This window comes from Macaca fascicularis, chromosome 19 (genome assembly GCF_037993035.2).
Source record: "Macaca fascicularis isolate 582-1 chromosome 19, T2T-MFA8v1.1".
Classification (NCBI taxonomy): domain Eukaryota; kingdom Metazoa; phylum Chordata; class Mammalia; order Primates; family Cercopithecidae; genus Macaca; species Macaca fascicularis.
The window spans coordinates 14864453-14880033 of NC_088393.1; the positions used below are offsets into that span (position 1 = coordinate 14864453).

Consider the following 15581-nt stretch of genomic DNA (forward strand, 5'->3'; position numbering starts at 1 on the left):
AGACGGGTTTCACCATATTGGCCAGGCTGGTCTCGAACTCCTGACCTCCAGTGATCCACCCACCACCACCTTGGCCTCCTAAAGGGCTGGGATTATAGGGGTGAGCCACTGCACCCAGACATTTTTTTTTCTTTCTTTTTTTTAGACAAGGTCTCGCTCTGTCACCCAGGCTGGAGTGCAGGGGCATCATGATTGCTCCCCACAGTGATGCATTCTCGGCCTCTTGAGCTCAAGCGATCCTCCTGCCTCAGCCTCCTGGTAGCTGGGACTACAGGCATGCGCTACCATGCCTGGCTGGATGGATTCTAGATCAGAATATTCTCCTCCTTCTCTCTTTCTGTTGTTAATATCCCCCAAAGAGTTGCTCAGATGAAAAAATAAGAGAGAAAACATCGCGCCCTGGTTTCCGGGACGACTGAAACCACGCAGAGCCACGCGTAGCTAAGGTACCCACAGCCCACGGCGCTTCCTCGGGTCCCAAAGGGCGCCAATGTGCAGACACCGCCGCCAGGGAGCGCTCCCCGCCGGAGCCCCGGAGACCAAGGTTTGGCTCCCTCGCCTGGTTTCCGAAGGAGTGAGGGTCCGACGGCAGCCGTAAACAAAGCTGCACGCTCTGCAGACCCCGGAGATCCCCTAGAAATTCCTCAGAGGCCTCCACTCTCCGCATGGGCACGAGTCTGCATTTATGGAGCGCCATCTGCATGCAGCAGCCCCGAAAAAGAAGGCGGTGCCCATTTTATTGTGTGGAAAACTGAGACTCAGAGGCCACAGGGGTTCCCAGGATGAACAGCGAGTTGGGATTCAAACCTCTTTTAATAACAATAACGATAATAGAGGTCAGGCGCAGTGGCTCAAGCCTGTGTAATCCCAGCACTTTAGGAGACCGAGGCGGGCGGATCACCTGATCAGGAGTTTGAGACCAGCCTGGCCAACATGATGAAACCTCATCTCTACTAAAAATATAAAAATTAGCCGGGCATGATGGCGGGCATCTGTAATCCTAGCTACTCAGGAGGCTGAGGCAGAAGAATCGCTTGAACCCGGGGGGCAGAGGTTGCAGTGAGCCGAGATCGCACCACTGCACTCCAGGATGGGCAATAGAGCGAAACTCCGTCCAAAAACAGCAAAACAACAAACAATTACGATAACATTAAAAGTGACAGCAGCTAACACTTATGGAGCGTCTAGAGTGTTCTCAGCTCTTGGCCTGCACTGTCTCATTGAATTTTACCAACACCTAGGAGGTGAGCGCATCATTCCCATTTCACAGATGAGGTGCCTGGAAGGATTTGGCTTCCCCAAGGCGTAAAGCGCTGGCATTTGAATGCAGATCTGCCCAGAGCTTGTCTCCAGGTAACGGGGAAACTTCCATGCCCTTGAATAGGGGACCACAGATGCAGGCGTCCCGAGCTTGCAAATGCACAGGGATGGGGTGGGGTGGGGGGGTTATTTTTTTTTTTTCAGGGGTTCTGGGAGGCCCAAAGGCCTCCGCCGCTCTCGGCTTGAACGCGGGGAACCGTTCTCCTCGGGTTCCCGCGCGCTCCAATGGGGGACCTCTCGGCAGCGTGCGGTCGTCGCAGGACCCGGAAAGAGGAAAGGTGGGGAGCCGATCGGGGTGCTCCGAGCTCGGGAGACTGAGGGGGCGGGCGGGCGGGACCCCGCAGCCCCGGGGGCCTCTGGGAGCCCCTCCCCCTCGGCCCCGCCCCCTCCCCGGGCGCCGACCTCCGGGGTCACGTGACCGGGCCCGGCGGCCGCTGGGGCTGGAGGGCGCGGCGCGGGGACGCGGCGGCCTGGGCAGGCGAGGCGGGAGCCTAGCAGGCCGGAGCGGGCCGCGGGCCGGGGAGGGTCGCGCCGCGCCCGCCCCCTCCCCGCCACGCCCGGGGCGCACGCGCGCTCCTCTGGCCGCCCCTCCCTCCGCGCGGGGACCCCTGGCGGGCGGCAGGAGGACATGGCCAGCGACGCCTTGCAGGTAGGCGCACCTGCGTCTGGAGTCCCGGGGCGACCGGACGGCTCCAGGGGACCCCGCCCTCGCGCTCCCGGGGGAGCCCCCCAGCCCCCCGAACGGGACTCGGGTGGCGATGGCTAGGGCGGGGACCTCCGGAGCGCCCGGCGCCCCCTCCCTGGGCCGGGACTGTGGAGCCAGCGAGGCCCCCTTCTCGGCAGGTGGCGATGTGGACGGGGCTGGTTTGGGGGCAATCTCGGAGGCACCCCCCGCTGCACCCCCAAACTCGGCCTCTCCCAGAGAACTAGAAGGGGCGCGGCGGAGGCTCTACTTCGGGTGTCTGTGGCTGGCTGGGAGTCCCGGTGCCTCTCGTCCGCCCCCAAACTCATCCCCCTCCCCAGGGTTGGGTGCCCGGCAGGTGCCGCTCCACCTGGGGCAGGTGCCTGGCGCAGTGCCGTGGGAGGGGAGGAGGCCGCCGGGCCCGGCCCGTGCCCTTCCCCCGCATAACAAAGCTCCAGCCACCCCCGCCTCTAGACAGCTTTATAGTGTTCCAGACGCCACCCAGATTGGCACCTGTTGGCGGAAGTACCCGAGTCACTGCATTAGGTCGGGGGACTGGGGACCCCCGCTCCTACTCTTGGACTGTCAGGTGGAACCTTCTCCCGGGTGGGGAGTGCCTCAGTCAACAGGCCAGGGATGCTCCCATATATAGAATCCTACTTTTTTGCATGGTGGCTGGGCAGGGCTGGGTCACCCCCACCCTCCTAACACACACACGTGACTGGCACCAGCCTTCTGCCCAGCCAGATTCCCCCGTGCCACCTGGTTGGTATCACTGACCTGGACTCATCTTCCCCGTCTGTGACAAGCAGGGCCAGCGTGACTGCCAACCTTCTTTGGTTCAAGTGACCCAAATCTGAGAAATGTCTGTGCCTCGGTGCCCCCATTTGCACCTCACCATCCAGTTCATCGTCCTGTGGCTGTTGTGTAACTGGGTTCTCGTCTCCTTCTGCACCTGCCCCCTGCCCCTCTGTGTCTCCCCCGTAACCCCCGGTCCCTCCCACCTCCCCAGTCCTGCTGATGGCCTGCCGGCCTTGCCGAGGAGCTGGGCGTATCTGGTGTTGCCGATCACACAAGGTCAGACCTCAGGGCCGGGATGGGCCGGGGTCCCTGCCTCCACCCCCGGCCCAGGGAGGGCTGTGTAGGAATCCCCGGGCGCATGCATGCGCTTGGCGCGTCCCACACATGACCCAGACAGGCTGTGATTCCTGCAGTGAGGCTGGACCCACGCCCTGGTCCCCCCTTCCCATCTCCTCCTTAGTCTCTTCCCTCCTCCTGGTCATCCCTCTCTCATGGTTGCTTGGGCCTGCCGCCCTGTCCCTCTATCTGTCCCAACGTGTGCCTGTCTGTTCTGTGTCCTGCAAACGGATGTCCTGTCCAGATTCCGGAAACGCCCAAGGCATTGAAATCTCCGGATGTGGGGGTCTAGGTCCCTGGCTGCTCTGGCAAGATGGGGATTCTGGGAGGCAGGTCCTCTGGGTCTGAGGTCTCCGCTCCATGGTGGGCAGCAGAGGAGCAGGGGTTCTCCATAGGCCAGGCCAGGCCCCTGAGTCCTGGGTTTGCCTTGGTGGCCCTCAGGTGACCTGTATGCCCTGGGAAGAAGTGAGTCACTCAGGGGAGGAGAACCCAGGAGCCCAGCCTCCCTCCCTCTCTGCATTACAGACCTCAGCTGCTGGAGGTGGGGCCGAGGGAGGCCACCTTTCCTCTCTGCCTGGACTTCCCCAGTTGAGCTGACCCCGCTCTTGGCTGTGTCCTCCCTCTGCCTGCTGGGGATGGGGTGGGGCCTGACTGAGTGAGGGTGGTATTTGGTGAGCCTGGGCTTAAATTCCGACGCTGACACTTCCTTGCTGTGTGTCCTGGGCCCAGTGCCTTCGCCTCTCTGAGCCTCGGTTCTGACCTAGGAAAAATGGGACTAAGAGGGTGTTCATGGGAGAGAGAGACCGAGACCTGGCCAGCACTTGGCAGGCGGGGCTGCTGTGAAGTCATTACTGGTAAGCGTCCTGGTCAGCAGCTCAGGGTGTGAATCTGTGTCCTTACTGATTGATTTACTTGTTTATATTTATTTATTTTGGGGGAGACAGTCTTGCTCTGTCACCCAGGCTGGAGTGCAGCGGTGCGATCCTATGTCACTGCAGCCTTGATTTCCGATTTCTGGGACTCAAGTGATCTTCCTGCCTCAGCCTCCCGAGTAGCTGGTACAAAAGGCACAGACCAACATGCCTGGCTAATTTCCTTTTACTTTTGTAGAGACAGGGTCTCGCTCTGTTACCTAGGCTGGAATGCAATGGCGAGATTCTTGTTCACTGCAGCCTCAAACACCTGATCTATAGGACTACAAGCATGTACCACCATACCTGGTTGATTTTTTTTTCTTTTTTTTTTTTTTTTTTTAATTGAGACTGGGGTCTCTGTCACCCAGGCTGGAGTGCAGTGGCATGATCTCTGCCTCCTAGACTCAAGCGGTTCTCCCACCCCAGCCTCCTGAGTAGCTGGGACTACAGGTGCGCACCACCACGCCTGGATAATTTTTGTATTTTTAGTAGAGGCAGGGTTTCGCCATGTTGCCCAGGCTTGTCTTGAACTCTTGAGTTCAAAGTAACCTGCCCACCTAGGCCTCCCAAAGTGCTGGGATTATAGGTGTGAGCCACTGCACCTAGCCTTTTTTTCTTTTTTCTTTTTCTTTTTTTTGTTTTGTGACAGGGTCTCTCTCTGTCGCCCAGGATGGAGTGTAGCAAGCTCCACCTTCCAGGTTCACGCCATTCTCCTGCCTCAGCCTCTCAAGTAGCTGGGACTACAGGTGCCTGCCACCACACCTGGCTAATTTTTTTTTTTTTTTTTTTTTTAGTAGAGACAGGGTTTCATGGTGTTAGCCAGGATGGCCTTGATCTGACCTCGTGATCCTCCCGCCTTGGCCTCCCAAAGTGCTGGGATTACAGGCGTGAGCCACTGCACCAGGCCTCTTTTTTTCTTTTTTGAGACAAAGCCTGGCTCTGTTGGCCAGGCTGGAGTGCAATGGCGTGATCTCGGCTCACTGGAACCTCTGCCTCCTGGGCTCAAGCGAGCTTCCCACCTCAGGCTCCCAAGTAGTTGAGACTAGAGGCACACGCCATCACACCTGGCTAATTCTTATATTTTTTGTAGAGATGGGGTCTCACCGCTATTTCCCAGGCTGGTCTGGAACTCCTGAGCTCAAACAATTCTCCGGCCTTGGCCTCCTAAAGTGCTAGGATCACAGGCAGAGTCACCACACCTGGCCAATACTTTTAAGATTTTTTGTAGAGATTTTTGTAGGTCTTGCTATGTTGCCCAGACTGATCTCCAATTCCTGACCTCAAACACTGCTCCTCCCTCAGCCTCTCAAAGCGCTGGGATTACAGATGTGAACCACCACACCTGGCCAAATCTATGACCCTTAACAGTAGGCTTCTCAGCCTTAGCACTACTGACATTGAGGGCTGGGTCATTCTTTGCAGTAGGGGCTGTCCTGCGCACTGCAGGGCGTTGAGCGGCATCCCTGGCCTCACCCTGATAGAAGCCACCTCCCTACCCACAGTCATGACAACCAAAAATGTCTCTGGATGTTGCCACATGTCCCTGGGTATGGGGAGAAAATCTCCCCTCCGTGGAAAACTGTTACTGGCTAGGCACAGTGCCTCACACTTGTAATCCCAGCACTTTGGGAGGCTGAGGCTGGCTGATCACTTGAGATCAGGAGTTCGAGACCAGCCTGGCCAACATGTGAAACCCCGTCTCTACTAAAAATACAAAACATTAGCTGGGCGTGATGGCACGTGCCTGTAGTCCCAACTACTCAGGAGGCTGAGGCAGGGGAATCGCTTGAACCCGGAAGGTGGAGATTGCAGCGAGCCGAGATCGCACCACTGCACTCCAGCCTAGGCGAAAGAGCAAGACTCTGTCTCAAAAAACAAAACAAAACAAAATAACAAAAAAATACTACTGTTACTTCCTTGAGCCTCAGTTTCCTCATCTGTGAAGTGGTGAGATTCTTGGCAGCTACTCAGGATTAGTAGAGAGGGGTTGGGAAGATGGTGGGAGTGATACACTTGGTCTGTGGCATTCCTCCCTGGGGGCAGCTGCTCTTGCGATCCCTCACGAGCCAAGGATAACATTCCTTGGCCAGGCACGGTGGCTCAAGCCTGTAATCCCAGCACTTTGGGAGGCCGAGACGGGCGGATCATGAGGTTAGGAGATCGAGACCATCCTGGCTAACCCAGTGAAACCCCGTCTCTACTAAAAAATACAAAAACCTAGCCGGGCGAGGTGGCGGGCGCCTGTAGTCCTAGCTACTCGGGAGGCTGAGCCAGGAGAATGTCGTAAACCCGGGAGGCGGAGCTTGCAGTGAGCTGAGATCTGGCCACTGCACCCCAGCCTGGGCGACAGAGCGAGATTCCGTCTCAAAAAAAAAAAACAAAAAAAATTCCTTGTCTGTGAAATGGATGCTCCCAGCTGAAGGAGATAATGCCAGGGGGCTATTTCCTAGCCGGTATTTGGAATCTGGGTGCTCTTGTTTTAAATCAAGGCCCCGGCCACGGGGCAGCGGCTCACACCTGTAATCCTAGCACTTTTGGAGGCTGAGGCAGGAGGATTACTTGAGGCTAAGAGTTTGAGATCAGCCTGGGCAACATAGTGAGACCCTATGTCTGTGAAAAATACAAACATTAGCCAGGTGTGGTGGCACATGCCTGTAGTCCCAGCTGCTTGGGAGGCTGAGCTGGGAGGACTGTTGGAGCCTGGGAGGTAGACACCGCAAGGAGCCATGATCACACCACAGCACTCCAGCCTGGGTGACAGAGTAAGACCCTGTCTCAAAAAAAAGAAAAAAATGTACATGACATATTCAACTTTATTGTAAAGTAGCTTTGTGTTAGATGTTTTTGCCCAACTGTAGGCGTGGGTAAGTGCTCTGAGCACATTTAAGGTAGGCCAGGGTGAGCTATCATGTTTGGTAGGTAAGGTGTATTAAATGCATTTTTGACTTATGATATTTTCAACTTATGACAAGCTTGTCAGGAAGTAACCCCATCATAAGTTGTTCTTGAACGTTACTGTGTGCTTAGCAAGTGGTTTTGTAGGCCACTGATTTGGGGCATTCATTCATTCTTTCTTTCTTTCTTTCTTTCTTTTTTTTTTGAGATAGAATCTCACTCTGTCGCCCAGGCTGGAGTGCAGTGGTGTGATCTCAACTCACTGCAACCTCCACCTCCCAGGTTCAAGCGATTCTCATGTCTCAGCCTCCCAAGCAGCTGGGATTACAAGCACGTGCCACTATGCCTGGCTAATTTTCAAATTTTTAGTAGAGATGGGGTTTCATCATGTTGGCCAGGCTGGTCTCGAACTTCTGACCTCAAGTGATCTGCCTCGCTCACCCTCCCAAAGTGCTGAGATTACAGATGTGAGCTACCACACCTGGCGTGGTTTTGGAAAATTTTTTTTTTTTTTTGAGACAGAGTTTTGCTCTTGTTACCCAGGCTGAAGTGCAGTGGCGTGATCCTGGCTCACCTTGACCTCAGCCTCCTGGGTTCAAGCAATTCTGCTTCAGCCTCCCGAGTAGCTGGGATTATAGGCATGCGCCACTATTTTTTTTTTTTTTGAGACAGAGTCTCGCTCTGTTGCCCAGGCTGGAGTGCAGTGGCGCGATCTCGGCTCACTGCAAGCTTCACCTCCCGGGTTCCCGCCATTCTCCTGCCTCAGCCTCCCGAGTAGCTGGGACTACAGACGCCCGCCACCATGCCCGGCTAATTTTTTGTATTTTTAGTAGAGACAGGGTTTCACTGTGTTAGCCAGGATGGTCTCGATCTCCTGACCTCGTGATCCGCCCGCCTCGGCCTCCCAAAGTGCTGGGATTACAGGCGTGAGCCACTGCCCCCGGCATTTTTTTTTTTTTTTTTTTTTTAGTAGAGACAGGGTTTCTCCATGTTGGTCAGGCTGCTCTCGAACTCCTGACTTCAGGTGACCCACCTACTTTGGCCTCCCAAAATGCTGGGATTATAGGCGTGAGGCACCGTGCTTGGCCTGGTTTTGCAAATTCTTATCCCAGTCCCCCAGTGCTGTCCCCTAATTGTGTTGGCCTGAGGGAGGTGCCACTGGGCTGGCTGGGACCCTGGACCTCTCAGCTATGGTCAATAACAGTTGGTGACTGGACTGAGAGGAAGCAGGAAGTTGGGACGGCCCGTCTGCAGGAAGGGGGCCTCGCCTCTGAAGAAGTGGCTGTTCTGACCCTGAAGGAGAAGCCGGGGACAAGGGGTGGCTGAGAGAGTCTGGCTGTAGGGACATATGCAGATAGTCTCAAGGCTGGAGGTCTGTGGGAGCATGGACACGCTGCAGGGGCCTCGGGGAGCGTGCATACGTGTGTGAGCATGTGCACACGCATGAGCATGTGGGCTGTACCCTCTCGGGCAGGTGGGAGTGTGTCTTGTATGGGTTCTAGAGTGAAACTCATAAGCATTTGTATGTGTTTGCAAATAAGTGCATATGTGGTAGGCATGGGAATGGGTACACTGTGAGCCCATTTTTCAGGCATACACCTGCAGGTGTAGAAGTGTGCACCTGTGTGTGGATCTTTGTTTCATCCACACAAACAGGCATGGGAGTGTGCACACGTGTGAGCCTGTGTTGCAGGCACACACCTGCAGCCATAACAGTGTGCAAACACAGGCCAGGCGCGGTAGTACACGCCTGTAATCCCAGCACTTTCAGAGGCCGAGGGGGGCGGATCACCTGAGGTCAGGAATTCGAGACCAGCCTGGCCAACATGGTGAAACCCTGTCTCTACCAAAAATACAAAAATTAGCTGGGCGTGGCGGCACATGCCTGTAATCCCAGCTACTTGGGAGGCTGAGGCAAGAGAATTGCTTGAACCTGGGAGGCGGAGGTTGCAGTGAGCCAAGATCGCACCAGTGCACTCCAGCCTGGTCAACACAGGGAGACTCCATCTCAAAAAAAAAAAAAAAAAAGAAAAAGAAAGTGTGCAAACACTTGTGACCCTGTGTTCTGTGCTATCCACATATGTATTTGAAAGTGTTTGCACACTCAGGTCAGCCTCCAGAGCCTGCATCCCCTCATGGATACACCATGAGTGTGTGAATGTACAAACTGCCTACACTTTGGACATTCTCTAGGGACAGGGAGCAAAGACTGTCCCTGGGTTTCATCTAGAAGAGCAGGCTTGGCCCCAGAGGTGGCTGAAGGGAAGGTCCCTTAGATGCCCTGGAGTTGGCCCCGCGCGAGGGGTGCTGGGAGTTGACAGGAAAGAGGAAGTGGCGGCCGAGAGGCCCTGGTGGGGCTGAGGTTCAGGAAGAGGGCGGAGCCCTCAGCCTGGACCCAGGATGGCGGAGGCCAGTACCCCCTCGGAGCAGGAGCTGGAGGTGGGGTCCAGGGTCCCTGTGGGGGCAGGCAGAAGGGGACCCCAAGTGGCATAGGCCAGTAGTCCTTCCCTGGGTACCTCTCTGTTTGGGAACAAGGAGAGGAGATGGGGCGCTGGCCTCAGAGTTCTCTGTTTGGAGGATGAGACTATCCAGGGCCCTTCGGGGCTCCCAGGTTGGGGAGAGACAGGAGGAGGGAGTCCAGGCTCTGCTCTTTAGGGTCCCAGTTGTTGAAGACAGGAGAAGAGCAGATGAGGGTCTTCAAGACCCCATAGTTTGGGGGTACAGCAGAGAGAAGACTTGGCCTGCCCTTGGGATGCCTTGGTTTTGGGGGTGTAGCCAAGGAAAGATGAGGCCTGCCCTCGGGATGCCATAGTTTCAGGGTACAGGTGAAGGAAGATGGGGCCTGTCCTCAGGACCCTGTAGTTTTGGGGATACAGCAGAGAGAAGACAGGGCCTGCCCTTGGGCCCTTAGTTTTGGGGAGCAGCAGAGAAAAGAAGGAATCTTCCCTTGGGACCCTCTCGTTTGGGGGAGGCAGCAGAAGGGAGACAGATCTTATTCTTGAGACCCCCTTAATGTGGGGGACCTGGTGGTGGTGGGGGTGACAAGGCCCTGCTCTTGAGACCTCCCAGTTTGGGGAGGTCAGGAAGCAGTGGCAGGGTCTCATCACCTTCCAGTTTTGAGAGTCAGAGGAGGTAGAGCAGGCCCTGTCTTGGGAGCCCCAATCCAGGGCAGAGGCTGGGCCAGGCTGGCTGCATGTGGTCTGCACCCAGAGTCCTCCTAACCCCACTGACCCTGCTGTGTCCCCTGCAGAGTGAGCCTCGCAGCTGGTCCCTGCTAGAGCAGCTGGGCCTGGCCGGGGCAGACCTGGCGGCCCCTGGGGTACAGCAGCAGCTGGAGCTGGAGCGGGAGCGGCTGCGGCGGGAAATCCGCAAGGAGCTGAAGCTGAAGGAGGGTGCTGAGAACCTGCGGCGGGCCACCACCGACCTGGGCCGCAGCCTGGGCCCCGTGGAGCTGCTGCTGCGGGGCTCCTCGCGCCGCCTCGACCTGCTGCACCAGCAGCTGCAGGAGCTGCACGCCCATGTGGTGCTGCCCGACCCGGCTGCCACCCATGGTGAGCTGGGATGCCTCTGGGGATGCGGGACTCCAGGCAGGGGCTCCACGGCTCACTGGCTCACCCATGGTCTCCAGAGCCAGGTTAACCCATCTCCACGGACCCCCAGGGAGACTCATGCCATGACCCACGCAGCCACCAACACCCAGAGAGGTGCATACAGCCATACCAGCACCCGGTAGCACTCAAGACTGTGCATGCTGTCACATGAATACCTCTAGACACAGCCACGCCAACACCCAGGCAACACTCAAGGATGTGCACACACTCACACAAACACCTAAAAGAACAGCCACACCAACACCCAGGCACACCCAAGGGTGCACATACTGTCACACAAATACCTCCAGACACAGCCACGCCAACACCCAGGCAACACTCAAGGATGTGCACGCGGTCACACGAATACCCAGAAACTCTCACAATTACATGGATGATGCCCAAAGACTGTTTATTTTTGTTTTTGTTTTGAGACAGGGTCTTGCCTTGTCACCCAGGCTAGAGTACAGTGGTATGATCAAAGCTTACTACAGCCTCAATTTCCTGGGCTCAAACAATTCTCCTACCTCAGCCTTCCAAGTAGCTGGGACTATGGGCATATACCACCATGCCTGGCTGATTTAATTTCTTTCTTTCTTTTTTTTCTTTTTGTAGAGACAGGATCTTGGTATGTTGCCAGGGCTTGGCTAGAACTACTGGCTTCAAGTGATCCTCCTGCTTTGGCCTCCCAAATGCTGGGAATACAGGTGTGAGCCATTGCACCCAGATTGTTTTTTAATTTAAAAAATTTTTATTGGTTTTACATTTTTTTTTTTTCTTTTTGAGACGGACTCTCGCTCTGTTGCCTAGGCTGGAGAGCAGTGGTGTGATCTCAGCTCACTGCAACCTCCACCTCCCAGGTTCAAGTGATTCCCCTGCCTCAGCCTCCTGAGTAGCTGGGACTACAGGCATGTGTCACCATGCCCGGCTAATGTTTGTATTTTTAGTAGAGATGGGGTTTCACCATGTTGGCCAGGCTGGTCTCAAACTCCTGACCTCAACTGATCCACCCACCTCAGGTGATCTGCCTCCCAAAATGCTGGGGTTACAGTTGTGAGCCACCTCGCCCAGCAGTTTAAATTTTTTCTGCGGGGGGAGGGGGACGGACAGAGTTTCACTCTTGTCACCCAGGCTGAAGTGCAATAGCACGATCTCGGCTCACTGCAACCTCCACCTCCCAGGTTCAGGTGTTTCTCCTGCCCCAGCCTCCCAATTAGCTGGGATTATAGGCATGAGCCACCACGCCTGGCTAATTTTTGTATTTTTAGTAGAGACGGGGTTTTGCCATGTTGGCCAGGGTAGTCTTTAACTCCTGACCTCAAGCAATCCGCCTGCCTCGGCCTCCCAAAGTTCTGGGATTATAGGCGTGAACCACTGCGCCCAGCCTCAGTCATTTCTGCACCCAGGGTCCCCTCGAGCATCACACCACTCTCCAGAGACTCACGCAGACACATGCATCCGGATGTGCCAACACCCGGAGACTCAGTCATACCAACCTGGAGATCTGAAGTCACAGTTGTAGCAACAGTCAGAGATGTACGCAGAGCATCTCCCAACACCCACGATCTCAGTCATCCTAACACATGGCGTCTCACAGAGTTACACTAACACCTAGGGAGACACACACTCAGCCATGCCAACACCCTGCAGCTCACAGATGGCACCACTCCCACACCCACAGGCTCACACAAGCCACGTACGTAGTTACTAACGGGCCTCCCAGATGCAGTGGACCCAGCACCAAGGACACACTAAGACACCTGGGTGCTCGCCTGCACTCTTTCATCCTGAGTCCTGCCCCAGCCCCGAGGAGTTTCCCCGGGTGGGTGGGTGGGTAGACTGCTGGGCCCTGGTGTCCCTCTGCCTGCCTGCCTGCCTGCTGGCCCCCAGCTCCCCCTCCCCGTGCCTCAGGGGCAATGCCCAGGCTGGGCTGAGGATGAAGCCTCCCAGGCAGACCGAGGTGACCATGCGTGATGACTCTCTCCCACCTGTGACCTGTAGATGGCCCCCAGTCCCCCGGTGCGGGCGGCCCCACTTGCTCGGCCACCAACCTGAGCCGTGTGGCGGGCCTGGAGAAGCAGTTGGCCATTGAGCTGAAGGTGAAGCAGGGGGCGGAGAACATGATCCAGACCTATAGCAATGGCAGCACCAAGGTGAGGCAGCACACGCACACACGCCGTGTGCACACACCACACCTGCGCACGTACAGTCCACCCACACGTGCACACCCACCCACATGTGTACACATCTGTCCCCGTGTGCACATGCCCACTCGAGTGTGCACCCACGCCTGTACGTGCACACACTGGCATGTACCCCCACATCTGTACATGCACACACCTACCTGCATGCATGCACTCACCCACATGTACACACACGTATACACCCACACATGCACACACCTGCATGTGTACACACCCTTGAACGTGCACACACAGCTGCACGTGCATGCACACTTGCACACATCCACATGTGCATATACCAGCATGTGTACATACACCCCCATGTGCACACACACCTGCGTATGCACACACACCTGCCTGTGCACCCACATCTGCATACGCATTTGCAGTGCACACGCACATGTACACACCCACATGTACACACTCACCCACTCGTGTATCTGCACACACACTGCACATGTATACAGCTGTATACATGCACAGGTGTGAGCAGATCACAGGCTGGGGGCATAGGGTGTAGCCTACAGCTGTCCCCATGGGAGGCTGGGAGCCTTTGGATTGGGGACACACTGGCTGATGGGTGTAACCTGGTGTCAGGACTAAGGCACAGGCAGCTCATGCGGGCATATGGGAAGCGTGACTATGGGCGATGTCAGACAGACATGTGGCAGATTGTCTCCCCTCCTCCCATGGTCTCCTGCAGAGCCTCAGGCCCATCCACAGTCAGGGCAACATGCAGCCTCTCACTGCTGATGGTCTTCTGTTACAAGCACACACAATCATGTCAATACCTTGACACACACACACCATCATAACATCTAGACACACACACACACATGCTGTCATAACATCTAGAGACACATACACACATGCTGTCATAACATCTAGAGACACACACACATGCTGTCATAACATCTAGACACACATACACACACACATGCTGTCATAACATCTAGAGACACATACACACATGCTGTCATAACATCTAGACACACACACACACACCATCATAACATCTAGACACACACACACCATCATAACATCTAGACACACACACACCCTGTCATAACATCTAGACACACACACACACATGCTGTCATAACATCTAGACACACACACACGCTGTCATAACATCTAGAGACACACACACACACACACCATCATAACATCTAGACACACATACATGCTGTCATAACATCTAGAGACACACACACACGGTGTCATAACATCTAGACACACACACACATGCTGTCATAACATCTAGAGACACACAGCGGTAACAACATCTAACAACACAGGGAGAATCCCACCACAGCCACATCTGGACACATACACACACTTACATTCATACCCAGAGACTGGTGCACACGGACGCACAGACACACACACATCCCCCATCCTGCCAGTCAGTCCCAGGAACACACAGGTCTCCATCAACACCCAGAAATTCTGACACCACAAGCACAGGCCGACCTACAGCTAGAGGATTAACGTCCAGACCCACAGGCTGGTGTGCGCCTGTCCTTCCACGTGAATGTCACATGGGAGGACAGACTGCATGGATTTTTTTTAATGACACTATTTTATTTATTTTTTTGAGACAGAGTCTCACTCTGTCACCCAGGATGGAGTGCAGTGGCATGCTCTCGGCTCACTACAACCTCCGCCTCCTGGGTTCAAGTGATTCTCATGCCTCAGCATCCCAAGTACCTGGGATTACAGGCATGTGCCACCACACCCCACTAATTTTTGTATTTTTAGTAGAGATGGGGTTTTACTATATTGGCCAGGCGAGTCTCGAACTCCTGACCTCAGGTGATCTGCCCACCTCGGCCTCCCAAAGTGCTGGGATTACAGATGTGAGCCACCTTGCCTGGACTAACATTATTTTATTTATTTAATTTATTTTTTATTTTTATTGAGATAGGGGTCTGTGTTGCCCAGGCTGGACTCGAACTCCTGGGCTCAAGCATTCCTCATGCCTTGGCCTCCCAAAGTGCTGGGATTACGGACGTGAGCCACTGCGCCCCATTTATCAATTGATGGACATTTGGTTGTTTCCACGTTTTTAGCGATTGTGAATAGTTTTGCTATGAACACCCGTGTACAAGCATTTGAATACCATTCCATGAAAATTTAAAACCTAGAACAACTGTGTATCTTTTTACATGTATCTGAGCATTATACACAAAAAGAATAAGACTTTCTCACCCCCTAAGAATTTCTGCCCCCTCGGGGGTGATACTGACCCGATGAAAATGAATAGAGTAGGCCAGGTGCGGGTCCCAGCACTTTGGGAGGCTGAGGTGGGCGGATCACTTGAAGTCAGCGTGGCCAACATGGCGAAACCCCAACTCTACTAAAAAAATACAAAACTTAGCCAGGCGTGGTGGCACATGCCTGTAATCCCAGCTACTCGGGAGGCTGAGGCAGGAGAATTGCTTGAACTTGGGAGGCAGAGGTTGCAGTGAGCTGAGATCACGCCACTACACTCCAGCCTGGGTGACAGAAGGAGACTTTGTGTCAAAAAAAAAAAAAAAAAAAAAAAAAAAAAAGCTGGGTGTGGTGGCGGGCGCCTGTAATCCCAGCTACTCAGGAGGCTGAGGCAAAAGAATCGTCTGAACCCAGCAGGTGGAGGCTGCAGTGAGCCGAGATTGTGCCACTGCACTCCAACCTGGGCAACAGAGCGAGACCCTGTCTCAACCAATCAATCAATCAATAAAACAAATTGCAGCCGAGAGAGGTTGAATGGCTTGCTGGAAGCCACACAGATGTTAAGTGACAGAGCCAGGATTCAAACCCCATTTACTACATCATCCCACTGTATCCAGGAATGCATGGAAGTGCATTCATTTACTTA

At 54.9% G+C, this 15581-nt stretch overlaps 1 protein-coding gene across 13 annotated transcripts in view; it reads left to right on the forward strand.

Annotated features, from left to right (window-relative positions):
- Positions 1–1268: 1268 nt before the first annotated feature.
- Positions 1269–15581, forward strand: part of PKN1 (protein kinase N1) — a 41148-nt gene continuing 26835 nt past the window's right edge. For 2 of the 13 annotated variants that reach the window (XM_005588246.5, XM_074026146.1), the window contains exons 1-3: positions 9326–9387; positions 10199–10499; positions 12540–12691. In XM_005588246.5, coding sequence (XP_005588303.1) covers positions 9349–9387; positions 10199–10499; positions 12540–12691 — 492 coding nt within the window. In that variant the 5' untranslated portion in view covers positions 9326–9348. Of the gene's footprint in view, positions 1599–1749; positions 1970–2163; positions 3994–9325; positions 9388–10198; positions 10500–12539; positions 12692–15581 lie in introns of those variants that run through there. The other 11 variants (XM_065536293.2, XM_065536294.2, XM_074026142.1 and 8 more) reach the window with 11 other exon arrangements.